Source organism: Prinia subflava, chromosome 3, assembly GCF_021018805.1.
Source record: "Prinia subflava isolate CZ2003 ecotype Zambia chromosome 3, Cam_Psub_1.2, whole genome shotgun sequence".
Lineage (NCBI taxonomy): Eukaryota > Metazoa > Chordata > Aves > Passeriformes > Cisticolidae > Prinia > Prinia subflava.
In genome coordinates, this window is record NC_086249.1 from 74352122 (window position 1) to 74366065 (window position 13944).

Genomic DNA, 13944 nt, shown 5'->3' on the forward strand with positions numbered 1-13944 from the left:
CATTGTGATATGGGTGTGGGTCCATCCTGTCCTCTAGTTTTATGTCAAGGGAGAGTTGCTCATATTTCTGGTGGCAAGTGTATAAATTAATGGGTTTTTATAAGTACCTTGTGCAGTTAATTATCTAAAGATCAAGTTGACTTAAACAATTTTTCAACTGAACTGGTTAGACATAGGTTTATTGAAAAAAATGGATATTTTTGAATTCATATAAATCATGTCATGAGAAAATAATTGAGGAATTTGGAGGGGGTATTCCGGTGATGCTTATCTGAAACAGCCCTGAAAGTGCCATGATATGAAAAAAGTGAAATGAAGATCTTTCTTCTGGCTTGGTATCTTGCTGACAGGATACTCATCTACCTTGGGATGCAAGTATTCCTTCATATTGATTATTTTGCACATGTCCAAACCCAAAATTTTAGTGTAGGGCTGAGAGCTGTTGTGTTGAAACTGTGGGAAAACCTGCTGTCCTAACCAGAGAATTTCTTATGTTCATTTTTGAGGTTCCATTTGTTCAAGAGAATATTTGAATTTGTTCAAGCAGGGGAGAGGAATGAATGGCCAAAAGACAGCATAATTAAAAAAACATTTACACTCTTAAAATGGGCTGTTTGAGAGGAAGCTCATGGGGTGCACAATGGTTCTGCTCATGTAGGTGGGATCAGCCTTTGGAAGGGAGTTTTACTCCTTACCTTTTTCTGTCCTGCCAAGGGGTCTTGCACCAAAGCCCTGTGGTGTCAGTAGCTGCCCTCGATGTCCGTGGGTCAGATTATTCCATGTAGCAGCAATTGGCTGCGATTCATCTGTGATAAATCTGGATAATTTTATTAGCCCTCGTCTGACACCTTTTGCCTAGGAGGAAGCATGAAGTCATCGGTTCCCATCTACTTCTCTGCCACTGATGAGACATGCTGGGGTTAGAGTTGAGGTGGCATGCAGAGAAGAGATGAAATGGATGTGATTGCTCGGGCACCTTGTTGGCACCACTGGTGCTAAAAAAGATGTAAGGGATGGCAGAAATGTTAGGCTGCAGCAGCACCTGAGATCTGTTGGGAGCAGGCAAGGAAGCTTCAGTGTGTAGTGGGAGCAGAGCAAGAAGTTAGTGCTAGGAACTGTAGCGTGAACTCAGCTGGGAAAAGGTAAAGCTTGTGTCAATTTAGGAGGAAAGAAGGAGGGTCGTACCAGGCTGTGTAGGAGGGCAGAAATTGCAGCTGTGGGACCTCTGGACAATGTGCTGCTTGTAAGCAGGCTGAGCTTTTGGATGGCTGTTTTTGTGACAGCTCAAAGTGCATTCTTTCTTCTTCTCCAACTCATGGGAATCAGTCAGGAAGGCAGAAGTGCCGTAAAAGTGTTCATGCACTGCAGGCTGTGCCAGAAGTCATTTGCTGTCTTTTGCAGCTAGTACTAAAACAACTGCTTCAATTTTGAGCTACATATTAAAACATGTAATAGTAGATTCCTTTGCTCCTTCGGACAGCTGTCCTAGAAGGTCCATAGAAGAGAATTTGCCAGCTTTTTTTTGGTTCAAAGCACATATAGTGGAATGGATGTTAAAACAGCTGTACAGTGGGATTGACAATTGTGATGTGGTTGTGAGAAGGCCATGGTCAGTGAAGTGCCTGTGCTCAGTCTTCACCCAGAAAGGAGAAATGGGAAATGTGTGGCTTTATGGCTCTGCTTTGGGACATGTCTGTAAGGGGCAGGTTGCTTCTACGAGATGGGATAGATCTTCTGTTGGACTGTGTGTTTGGATGCTGTAATAACAAGGCCTCTATGGGCAGACATAATGATCACAGAAAGCCAGAGTGGTCATCTTGCTGCTGTTTCTGTCTTTTGGGTCAGTGCATTTCTCTGTAAGCCACAAACCATTTTATCTACAAGTACTGCTTGGTTTTCTGCGCACAGCTCCAGAACATGGGGCTTGACTCAACAAGAAATTATTTTCTTGAAAATTCATTCAACTTGAAACCTTTGTCTGATCTACATTTAGGTTATGTTGTTAGTAACTGGAAAGGGCTTGGTGCAAAAAAATCTTTGGGAAGAGAGAAGTACTGGAATGTTTTCAGTTGTCTCCTCTTTTCAGTTGTCTCCAACAAAGGAGAACTTTTCTGATACAGGTTTTATTTCATTCGCCTTGCTCAAATTTCTTCTTGTCCTTTTTCTCCTAAGACTGTTTTGGCTCCTATCCTAATCAGAAGTTTCCAGAAATGGTTTTTAGGATGAAGGCTTCCATATGTATCTATTACTTTCTACAAATGAGTGCAGGCTGAGACTGGGATGTCAAAATGTTCCTAGTAAGAAAACAGACCTAGCTACACTCCTTACAGCTATTGTGGGATCTCTGAACCCCAAACTGTACCATGATGGATGTATTTCCTGCCCCTTCCCCCTTCCTCCTCTCCTTAAGTCAAACCTTCAAAATTAAATGACAGTGTCAGCAAAGAGATTGTTGCTGCTTAATGAGTTTCAATTGGGTTACAGATTGAAGCCTGACTCCTTGCAATGACACATTAATAACTCCTTCTGTTGAAGCCTTAGTAGGGGGGATAATTATTTTCTTTCTTTTTCTTTTTTTTTTTTTTTTTTAACTGGAAAGCTCATTTCTTGCTAGTGCCTGAGCCAGGTGCTATTACTGTAAATCTTTTTGTAACAAAAGAAGTGCCTGAGCCAGGTGCTATTACTGTAAATTTTTCTGTAACAAAAGACTCGACATAATTATTTTTATTTTTCAGACTCTGAGGCACTTGTGGTCTCCCATATGAGATATGCTGAGTGTTCTAACATGCAAATGGGAGAAAAAGCAGTAACAGAACACAAGGATTAAATAGAAAGCCTTCTTATACACCATAAAAACTGCTGCTAGTGCTGCTGTTCTTCTTGGTGCCTGCCAGCACAGTCACTGATGTTCCTGGGGAAAAGAATCTCAGTATTTGGGGTTTTACTCATCTGGTTTAGAAGTCTGTGTTGAAAAAAATGCTTCAGCTCTGCTGCTGCTGCAGGGGACTGGGACCAGTTGCAGGTGGCACTCTGTTAGGGAGTCACTCCTGTGTGAGGGAAGGAAAGGGAGACAGTGGGGCAGAGGTTGGTGTCTGTGATGGCCCATTGCTGCTCACACCTCTAGGAACATAGGTGGTGTTAGTACATGTATGGCTTTCACTACTTGGGTTTTATAAATAAGGAGGGAAACTTATATTTTGAGGGGTATAAAGGAGCTTTTAAAATGTTATTTATAAAGTATTTAACAGCAAATGCTTTGTTAAATGTGTTGCATGGAACAATGATTATGCTGTAACTAAACTTGAAAACACTTGAGCTTAGTTGAAGACTGTAATTTCTGACAAATACCTCTGCCCCTTATAACTGTGGTATTTTATTTCTAAGGTGAGATTGTCTCTTTAAATTGTCTTCTGTGGCTTGTCCAAGGTCTTTCACCGAGGTCATTACCAAGGCTGGGGTTGGCTCAGAAGCCTTGACTCATAGTCCTGTGCTTGTCACAGAGGCCACGTGTGATTACCACAGAACAGCAGCTTCTTCCAGGGCTGCCTGTCAGTTCAGGCTGTTTGACAGATGCTGTTGGGTTAGGATGTGTGTGTTTTGTGGGTTTAAGGGTTTTTTAATGCTTCTAAACTTCTTTTTTTGTTGTCTTCTCTGGATTGTAGATTTTAGGGGAGAATAAAAAGAGCAATTTTTTCTTACTGGCTATCATTTTGCCACATCTTGTCATCTTTCTGTGGTTGCTCTCCTGCTAATAGGGTCTACTTAGCCCTCCGAATTATTTGGAGCAAACTAATTTTTCTGGGGTTATAGCTCTCCTGTGCAAATGTAAAGCTGTATGTGAAACTTAATAGTTCTTCAGAAACTAACTTTTGAAATTCCAAAGCAATCTTCTGTCTAAATCTCTTGATAGCTGTATTTTTAAATCACTCTTCTACCTTGAACCTGTTCTTAAACGCCACCATCAGTAAGAATATGCATTACAGAATAAAGCATACCTGCCTGCCCCTGTAGTTCATAATTTTTATTTTACCATTTTGCTATACATATAAGTATGTGAATCACACAACATGATACAACATGACACAACATGAAAAAGAACTAGATCCCTACAGTCCTGTGAGGTTTTTGAAACCAAAGGCTGGCGAAAAGGCACGAGTGCACAGTGCACACGTGTCCAGCAGCACAAAGCCAGCAAGTTAATTTGACATTTAGTTCTGCAGAGCATGCCAATAACTTTTTTGTGTAATCTGTTTATTTAAATTCAAAACTATGCTTAGCTTGGCTTATTTTAAAAGTGAATAAAATGCTTATTACAAAGATGCCCTTGATAGCATGCTGCTGTCTGCCTACAAGGAGGAAGAACTACCCGCTTGTTTACTGTCTTTTAACTTCCTTATCTAAAATAGCCCTAAGTCAATGACAAAACATGACCTGGAATCTGTTATTCAGAATTTTAGGATTTGGATGTCCTCAAAATTTCTTCCAGGCTTCAAGAATTGGCATCCTCTGCCTTCCTTTCCTGTTGAAAAAGGCTGGTTTTATTTTTTTCTTTTTTTTTTAACTGAAATGTAGTGAGGATTTGTCATGTGCTTACACTGCTGAATGTAGAATGCTTCCCATATTTCAAAGTCTGCATCTTCTGCAGCGATGTGACAAGCTGGTGAATGCCACACAGGCAGCATTGCATCATTGAGAAAGTAGTTAATAGATTAGCCATGCTGAGTGCAAGACAGGATCACAGAATCACAATTAGGCTGGAAAAGACCTCTGAGATCCAATCCAATTTGGGACTGAACACCACCATGTCAATAGACCATGGCACTGGGTGGCACATGCAGTTGTTTCTTAAACACCTCCGGGGATCACCATCCCTGGGCAGTCTGTTCCAATGTTTAATCAATCTTTCTGTGAAGAAATTCCTCCTGATGTCCAGCCTCAGCCTTCCCTGGCACAGCTTGAGACCGTTTCCTCTTTTCGTGTCTCTGGTTCCCTGGGAGAAGAGGCTGACCCTGCCTGCCTACAGCCTCCTTTCAGGTGGCTCTAGAGAGTGGTAAGGTCACCCCTGAGCCTCCTTTTTTCCAGAACCCCAGCTCCCTCAGCTGCCCCTGACAGAACCTGTGTTTCAGACTCCTCACCAGCTCCACTGCCCTTACCTGGGTCCACTCCAACCCCTCAGTGTTGTTCTTGAAGTGAGGTGACCAGAACTGGACACAGGACTCGAAGTGTGGCCTCACCAGTGCTGAGTGTAGGGGAAATACAGATGCTATCAGAGCCCTGGGGTTCTGCAGACACTTGCTTAACCCTTCTTCAAGGGCTTGTGTAGTGGTGTTCCTCTGCCCTCCTGTGCAGGGTAGTACAGTGAACGGCAAGCAAATGGTATAGAGAATGAGTTGCTAGTGCTTCTGGAGATCGTATGTAACATGTGATCTGATTTTTTTTTTTTTTTTTTTTTTTTTTTTTTTTTTTTTTTTGTAATATACAGTGTTATGGGCTCAGCTCTGGATCTGAAAAAAGCTTGAATTATTTTGTACAAGTGTTGAAACTTCCTCAAAAATCACTGTGAAATTTGAAGATGTGGGCTGTGAGGTTCAAAGGCTGACACTGTAATAGGAAAAATACTTTATCTGTTGGTGTTTAGGCTATTTAAAGTAAAACTTTCCAAATGTGGTATCTTGATGCATGCAAGCATCCGGAAGAAAAATTATCTATATGATAAACACTGTGTATTGTTATTAGTCTTTCACCTTGAAAATACGTACAGGGCTTTCTTTCATGCTTCTTGCCAAGTTTTTTCAGCTTTGTTTCTTTGCCCTCAAGCTGGTAGAAAGTTCAGTTTGGAAGTAGGGAAGAAAAATCTAGACTTGTAAACATAAGAAATCATTTTCCCCCCGTATTCTTTGTGAGTATTTTCAAAAACAAACAGTATTTTGCTCTCTATCACCAAAGAGCTGGTGTCCAGGTACATGGAATGTGCTATTCTACCTCTGTGTGGGCTGCACTAAGGGATGGCAAACTCTTCCAAGCCAAGACTGGCTCTCACCACTGACTGTGTAGCCCAGCTACAGAAACCTGTTAGTGGTTTACTGTAGTGTCACTTCCAAAATAGACTACTATTGCATTAAAAAAAGAAGAGACAGATAGAAGTACTAGTAACAAGTGCTTTATGTGATGCATCACAGTACCTGCTTTCCTGTACTTATGTGGAATTATCTGAATATCTCCTGGTCACCCCTTTTGCCTGCTTTCGGGAGGGTCATTTGAGGCCCAAGGCAGGGTGGCAGGTCAGGGTGGACTGATGCAGTAAAAGCTGCCCCTTCCTAGACTGCTGGATCTTTTTGGCTTTTATGATGAGACTCATTGCTATTTCTTTTGCTCTGTATTACTGAGTTAGGTGTGCAGTCTGTCATTTAAACAAAATAAAAACCTGGCTCCAAAGCAACAGAAAGCCCCAAGATCTGATCCAGAAGGCAATTAAGGTGATTTTAAAGAAATTTTTGCAGTATGAAGTATCTGTCTGAGGGGTCCAAATGTTCACGGGAAAGACCTTGGGAGGTAATCTTATCCAGCCCTTTGCACATAGCAGGCCCTCACAGCTTGGGTTGCTCATTGCCATACTCATGTGAGTTTTGGCTATATGCAAGGAAGGAGATTATGCAGCCTTTGTGACAGCCTGTTCTAGTGCATAGCCACTTCATTGTTTTAAAAAGCAAACCTTGCCTGGTTTTTTTCAATTGCATTGCAACAAGTTTGTTGCCTTCAGTCTTAATCACTGTGCGCTTTCCAGAAGTTCTGTCTCTCTCTTCTCTGTCTCCCCAGAGTGTAGCTGCAAACAGCAGTAAAATCTCTACCACGTCTCTCAGTTTGAAGGTTGGAAGGGAAGGACCCTCACTTTTCAGCACCTGGCTCTTTATCAGAAGTGTGTGGAAGAAACTGTGTCTAAGCAGGTTTGAGCTCACAGATTGATCCACTCCACTGGTTCGCAGATCAGGTTGAACTCACTGATCAAACTGCGTGAGGTGAAGTGTGAATGCCTCTGGTTCCTGCAGCCAGCTGCCAGCTGGCGCTCCCGGAACCCTCAGGGCTGCTTCAGCAGAGAACTGGGCTGGAAATCACACACACCACAGCTCTTACCAGATAAAGGCACTCGTGGCTGTGTGTGTCTTTCTGAATTCATGTTCCCACTTCAGTGACTCCTGTGGTCAAACAAAACCAAAAGTAAAGTTGACATTTTAAATAGTGTGTTGTTAGATTGGTGTTGACCGATCCACTTGCATCCAAAGGGGGTTTAGATTGGATATTAGGATTATTTTATTCACTGAAATGGTGGTAAAGGACTGGAATTGCCCTAGAAGGTGGATGAGTAACCATCCCTGGAGTTGTTTAAAAGCTGTGTAGGCATGGCACTTAGGAACATGGTTCAGATGATGAAATTGGTAGTGTCAGGTTAACTGTTGAACTTGGTGATCTTAGGTGTTTTCCAGCCTAAATGATTCTATGACTATGTCTGAAATCTAGTATTTTTCATTATCAAATTTTCAAATCAAATTATAGTGATTTGTTCCAGAAGTGACAAAATATTCCCAGGTTTTAACACTTTATTTTTAGTAAGATGTTGTTTGTGTACAACCTGCATGATCAGAATTGTACAGACAAGATGCCAGCATAAATGCTCTCTCTGTTAAAAGTGAGAATACAGGTCATGCATACAGGTTATTAAGTATTGGGTTTTGAGATAATCCTTCATAAGAGTCCTTGAGCAATGATGTAAACTTGCCCTTGCAGTAGCTATCACAACCCAAAACTTTGAAAGTAATGCTCTTCTCAAATTTTGAAGTATTTGTACCCATTTTTAGCTTTTTCTCTCTTGTGGCAGTCTTGCAATAAAAGGCAATGCTGGATTTGTTTGGCCTAGAGGTTCTCATTTTGAAGAGGCAGAGTGTTCTTAAGCAGCCAGAAAAATATTTGTTTTTGCTCCAGGTTCTCCATAAACTCTTCAGCAGTAACACCTTGTGTAGGAGTAACACAGAGTTTATGTACTGATTCTTTTGTATCTGTTCCTAGAATCCAGCAACCATTCCTTGGTTCTAAATAAACAGCAGAGCTATACTGAATTTATGCTGATGTTAAGAGCCTATAAGTAAGTCTCGGTCTAAGCTTGTCCATTGAAAAATTCCAGGTATCTCTCTTTCTATTCTACTTTTGTCATAAGAGCTGCAACTCTGATGTTTCAGAAATGGTTGAAAGCAAGTAGGCAGAGAGAATTACAGAGGATGACCTGGTCTTCTGCATAGCACCTAATGGCAGACAGCTTAGAAGGGCATCCTTCCTGAGGATATAAATCAGGCAGTTTCTTCTGCCTGAAAAGCATTTGGGGCCTTAGTTTTTTGTGATCTTAGGAGGCTGATTGAGCTGTCTGAGCTTTGTTAATGTTGTTTTATCAAGTGAGAGGGGACCTAGAATCCACATAAGAAGTCTAGTAACTTTTTAGTGTATAAAAAGACATGATGTTCATTAGAAGATGGAAAATTCTTCCATATAGTTTTCTGTGAAGACTTCAAATGTTTTTAGGAAAAGCACTAATGACTTCTGTCAAGTGTGTGCTTTAATGTTTCACTTTAATGTTCAAAACCTGTTGGTTTGGGACTATATGACATATATAACAGTATGCCTGTACCTTTATAAAGTCAGGGAGCTTTCCATTGTTCTAATATTTCCATTCTTCTAATCTTCATATTTTGAACCAATAAATATCTAGTATTTTGCTAATGAAACTGGTTGTGGAATTTGTGTGTCTTCCTTGGGCCCCTTTTGTTTTCATACATATTTCCTTTAATGACTGAGCTGTGGGTAGCTTTATCCACTTGATGCTTTGACAGCCTTTTGCCTCAACAAAGGCACCTGATCCAGGTGCATCCTCTGACAGCAGAGACCACATGTTCCTAAACTGCATGGTGCTCAGTGCAAAAAACTCATCCATTTTGCTGTTTTATCAATAGGAGGTGTATGAAAATTCTCTGTAGCTGTGCTACTGGGCCATAGGAGGGTGAGGATATGGGACAGAACATTTCACTTCAGATGCTAAGTACTAGTTATGAATATAATTTTCATATAACTGGTATATTTTATTTTGGAGGAAAATGTGCAAGTGGATTATATCCATATATATAGTACAATCACCTCCTGCTCTCGGGTTTCTCTTCCTAATGCAATAGTAATGTGGTTTCTCATCTGCTTTTGCAATGCATTCAGTAAGGACAGTCTCTGACCCTAAGAAGCTACCAGTGCCCCCCTCTCTATTCTCAGCTGAGTGACAATATAGAATTGGCTTTATGCCACAGCCATGTGTAAGCTCATCTGTACAGTTTTCTTTTTGCGTTCTGATTTACTACAGGATTTCTGGCTGATGCTGGTTAGATCAATTTTTACCAGAGTCAGTCTTCCTGATGTATTCTGTGAGCGTAGCTCTTCCTGGCTGTGAGTAGGGTGAGGGCAGCAGAGAGCTTAGGCTGCTGGCTGGGTTGGTGAAGGTGTCTGTAGCCATAACTGGTAGTGCAAGTGGTTGGAGGTGACTGGCTGTAACCTGTCACTTTGTGCTGTGTTTCTGCCTCATCCATCGTATGATGCTCATAAAGCATCAGCTTTAAGATGCTCTAGTGTTGTTAGGAGATGCTTCTATAAATCTGTGTATTTCAATTATTAGCATTTGAAATTTCAGTAAGTAGATTTATCTTGCTTAGGGGATCTCTTCCTGTGTTCTCTCTGAGTATGTACTTCCCTTTTCTAAGTAAGATATATCTTAATATTCCAGTTACTTTGGAATGATCATGTTGCTGCTCTGTTCTTAGAGAAGGAAGTTTAGAGATGAGCCTCCCACTAGTGACCCTGCTGCTACCTGCTGTATCTTCTTGCATTAAAACAGTTTTGTAACTATGGGCTTTGGAGAATGAGGCGTGTTCCTTTGGTTGGCTTTTTGGGGGCATAGTTTGGTTACTCTTTGCACTATGTCATAACCATAAGTCTATTTGGGTTTTGTTGTGCATGGTAGACTTTTTTGTTTGTTTTACCTAATTTGTTTTTAGTTATTACCTGTCAGCTTCATTTACTATCTGAGGAAACTATGGATGCAGAGGAAGGGTCACAGGGAACAAACCCAGCATTGACTACTGACTAGTCAACAAAAGCATCAAACATCCATCCTCATCTTGTAGTTGTCTGGAACAAAGATTAAATTGCAGATCATCCTAAGGCAACAGGGGAGCCTTTAGTAAATGGGTATCAATTTGTTTACTTACCAGACCAAAACCACTTTGACTGTTCTTAAATGTTCTTCCTGCAGATGCTCTTTTCTTAGTACATTGTAACAGGAATGGTGCTCAGTTAGAACTTGGTGCTTCTCCACCCCCACCCCCGGCATTTAGTTATGAATTATTTTTGTCACTGTATCTGATGCATTTGTTATTGATAGTGTTTTCTGGTTGGATATTCTCTGCTGCCTAAGTAATTTGTTCTGTATTCCTGAATCCTGGATTTCTTATGAATGCTCATTTACGCCTTATTGTATTTTTGTTGATATGAAATGTGGAAAATGCTTGCGAATGACATGTAGCGGCTTCTTTGTGCATGTCATCTGCCTTTTTGTTTTAAAATTTCTGGAGTACACAGATGACTGTGCAACAGGCATTGTTCGCTTGCCTGGAATTGTAAGACTAAAAACTGCATCCTTGGTGTAGCAAAAATAAATATGGCAAACATCATCATTCCAGATCAGTTGTGGTCACATGTTTCCAGTGACCACAGTCAGTTTTCTGGCAATAGTGTGTTTGCTCAGCTCTGTGCTAAGGCAGGTGAAATGTATTTGATGTGCCCTAATGCTTAGGGGAGGTTACACTTTGGAAGTGTGAAGGAGGGTGAGGAAGACAAAAACTGAAATGGAACCTTTTGTTTGTCACTTCAGTCAGGTACCGGATTCTTCAGATTCATTGGCAGTTTTGATGTGTTCAGTGCCTCTCTTCCTCTGCAGAAAACTGACAGTAACAATTCACTTCAACGTGTTTATGATGCTCATGTGCTTGTGAAGTTCATGCATGATCCCTTGGATGATGTTTGAAACTCCTAAAAGTGCAGGAGTAGCAAATCAGCCTCATGGACTTTTACCTCTCTTCCAGGACTCATAGTTGGGGTGATCCTGAGGTACGGGACTCCCTCCACGAGTGGCCATGACAAACCCTTCAGCTGCTCTCAGGAGGACAGGCCCTTCACCACCCTGCTGGTCAACGTCAGCGGCAAGTTCTTCGAGTACACGCTCAAAGGGGAAATCAGCCCCGGCAAGATCCACAACGTGGAGCAAAATGACATGTTGAGAAAGGTGAGTCACTTTGCAGGCTGGGCTAAGCATTTCTCCTTCATCCATGCTTCCCTCCCTCCTCCCCCCTCCATCCCATTTGGACCTTAGGCAGTGTCAAGTGTCAGTGTTCCTGATAGTAACAGCACTTTAATGCTTAACTCAGAAGCACCTTCTGTATTATATCACTGCTGGAGAAACTGTGGTCTGTTACATGTATGTAGTGCTTTCCCAAAGGCCTTGAAGACTTAATGTGTGTTTCTAACATCTGTAGAATTCACAGAGACCAGCTGAACCAAAAAAAAACCAAAAACCCTTCTGCTTCCTGGTATAAATGCAGTATAAGGAAAATGATAATTTTTTAGTGAAAAGTGATTGTTTCTTGTTGTTTTGTTGTGATTTTTTGCGTGTTTTTTTTTTTTTTAAACCCAGGGCTTTAAAATCTGTTAATTGTCAGGAAATAGTTACTGCATCCACCCTATAAACCACTAAATGAGACAGTCTGGTGTTGGAAGTGAAATTCACCTATCAGCAGTTATTCAAATGTGCTATTTGCCTTTTTATTCAGTGTCAGGAATTAATCAGCTTCTGTGTGTATCAAAGCTAGACTTTGAAGCATAGGATTGTGATCTAAAAGTACTTTTTTTTTCCTGCAGATTATGAAGAGAGCTTAGCTGTCTATGTGTATCTGTCTGCTGTAGGTATCTCAAGTTAGCTGAAATGAGAGAATTGTTCTCTGGGAGAGAGAATTGTTCTCTCTGGGAGAGAACAATTGTTGTGTTTATCTTCTAACCTGTGCTTAGGCAGTGGGTGAAGAGAGCCTAGTTAATCCCATATGTGTGAAGGTCTTCTGTTTGTATTTTAACTGGTTTTTTTGTTGTTGTTCTTTAGTGTAGTGTAGTTCATCATGGATATCTGGAACTCCTACTGAAATACATGGAAGCGGTGTGTGATCCAAATTTCTGAAAACCAGTCTTGTATCTTGATTGGCTTACAATAACTATTCAGTGGCTAAACTTGCTCAAAAAAGTAAGCTAAAATAACATTTCATCTTCAGCTATACCAATATCAGGTATCACAATAGAGAAATCTTCTCCAGTATCATTTCTACTAGAAATTTTTAATTTAAAATACTGGACTGTTTTTGGGACTGCTGCCACATCACAGGTAACCAATGCAATGCCTGTTCTTTCTGCAGGTTATTTACCAACAAGAGCTGCAGCTTTTTGCTGCTATGTACAAATAGAACTGGCCAATGTTTTAGAGGCTCGACTTATCTATTTCAGCAAGAAAAAGAGTGATTGTCAGAAAATGAATGAGGAAAAAGTCCTAACAAATTGTATATGTCTGTTTCTAATTGAAATTTCATATTTTATTTTCTAGGTAACATTTGACCCAGAAGTTTTTTTCAACATTCTGTTGCCTCCTATTATATTTCATGCTGGTTATAGCCTGAAGAAAGTAAGTGCAATAACTTCTGAGCAGAATAGAACCTTTTTTTAAAATGTGATATTGCTGATTTGTTCAGGATTGCTGTCTCCTTTCAGGCATTTACTTAAAGTAAGAAAAATCTCATTTCCTCGAGACATGATTAGGCCATATTGTTCTAAGAGAAAATACATATATTTTTGAGCATAAATGTATTAAACTCTACTTAATTTTGCTAATTTGTTTTTCTTTGAATTTAGCCAGACATTAATGTCAGTTTCATTTAGCATTAAAGATGTTCTGTTATGAATTGTTTTGGTCCTTCTCAAATGTCCAAAATGCAGTGAATTATGCTGAGAAGCAGACCTAACCCTGAATCCCAGTGGAGATGTGCCAGACCCTTAATGGCAGAAGGGCCCAGATTCTGATCTTGCTTGAAGACACCATGAAGTGGTGCTGGTTTCTGTCAATAAGCTTTCTGTCAGTGAGCTACATGTAGAATCTAATGCATGGCACAGATCTGGTTTATTCAATTTATTGAAGTTGGATTGGATTTACATGGCAGTAATTGAAATGTTTCTCTGAAATAGAAATGTGTTTCGATGTATTGATGAAAGTGAAGTAGTGTGCTAGGTGGTTCTGAATGGGCAATATAGCTTTTCTAAAATATCTATATAAACCTCTTTTTCCTGTGCAGAGACACTTTTTCAGGAATTTGGGGTCCATTTTGGCTTATGCCTTTTTAGGAACAGCAGTGTCTTGCTTTATTATTGGGTAAGTGAACTCCACTATCAGTTCATCTCTACTCTAAAGTTTAAGCTGATAAAGCACACTCTCTCTCTTTGCCTGCATATGTATTTTTTATATATGTATCTACACACACATTTCGTTTGATAGCTGGTCATGTTTGTTTGCTTGCCTACAATCTCCTGTGCTGCTCATACTACTGTGTCTTGTAATGGATATTCTGATTAACAAAAATCCTGAATTGTATTGATGACCTTGGCTTGTCTCTCAAAGAATTTCACTAGAGAACTAATCTATTATTATAGACTATTCTTACCTCGGGGCTTCTGGCCTATGTATTGTGTTGGGAGAAACAATATCAAGGGGAATTTTGAGCAGGGAAAATTTGGTGGAAAACAGAAGAAATGTGTAGACTCTGTGCTAACTGT

General features: G+C 40.4%; 1 protein-coding gene across 2 annotated transcripts in view; it reads left to right on the top strand.

The window, feature by feature from the left end:
- The window catches only part of SLC9A7 (solute carrier family 9 member A7), a 69290-nt gene that overhangs the window by 21306 nt on the left and 34040 nt on the right, over positions 1–13944 (top strand). For both annotated transcript variants that reach the window (XM_063392498.1, XM_063392499.1), the window contains exons 2-4: positions 11166–11365; positions 12725–12802; positions 13467–13543. In XM_063392498.1, coding sequence (XP_063248568.1) covers positions 11166–11365; positions 12725–12802; positions 13467–13543 — 355 coding nt within the window. The remainder of the gene's footprint in view (positions 1–11165; positions 11366–12724; positions 12803–13466; positions 13544–13944) is intronic.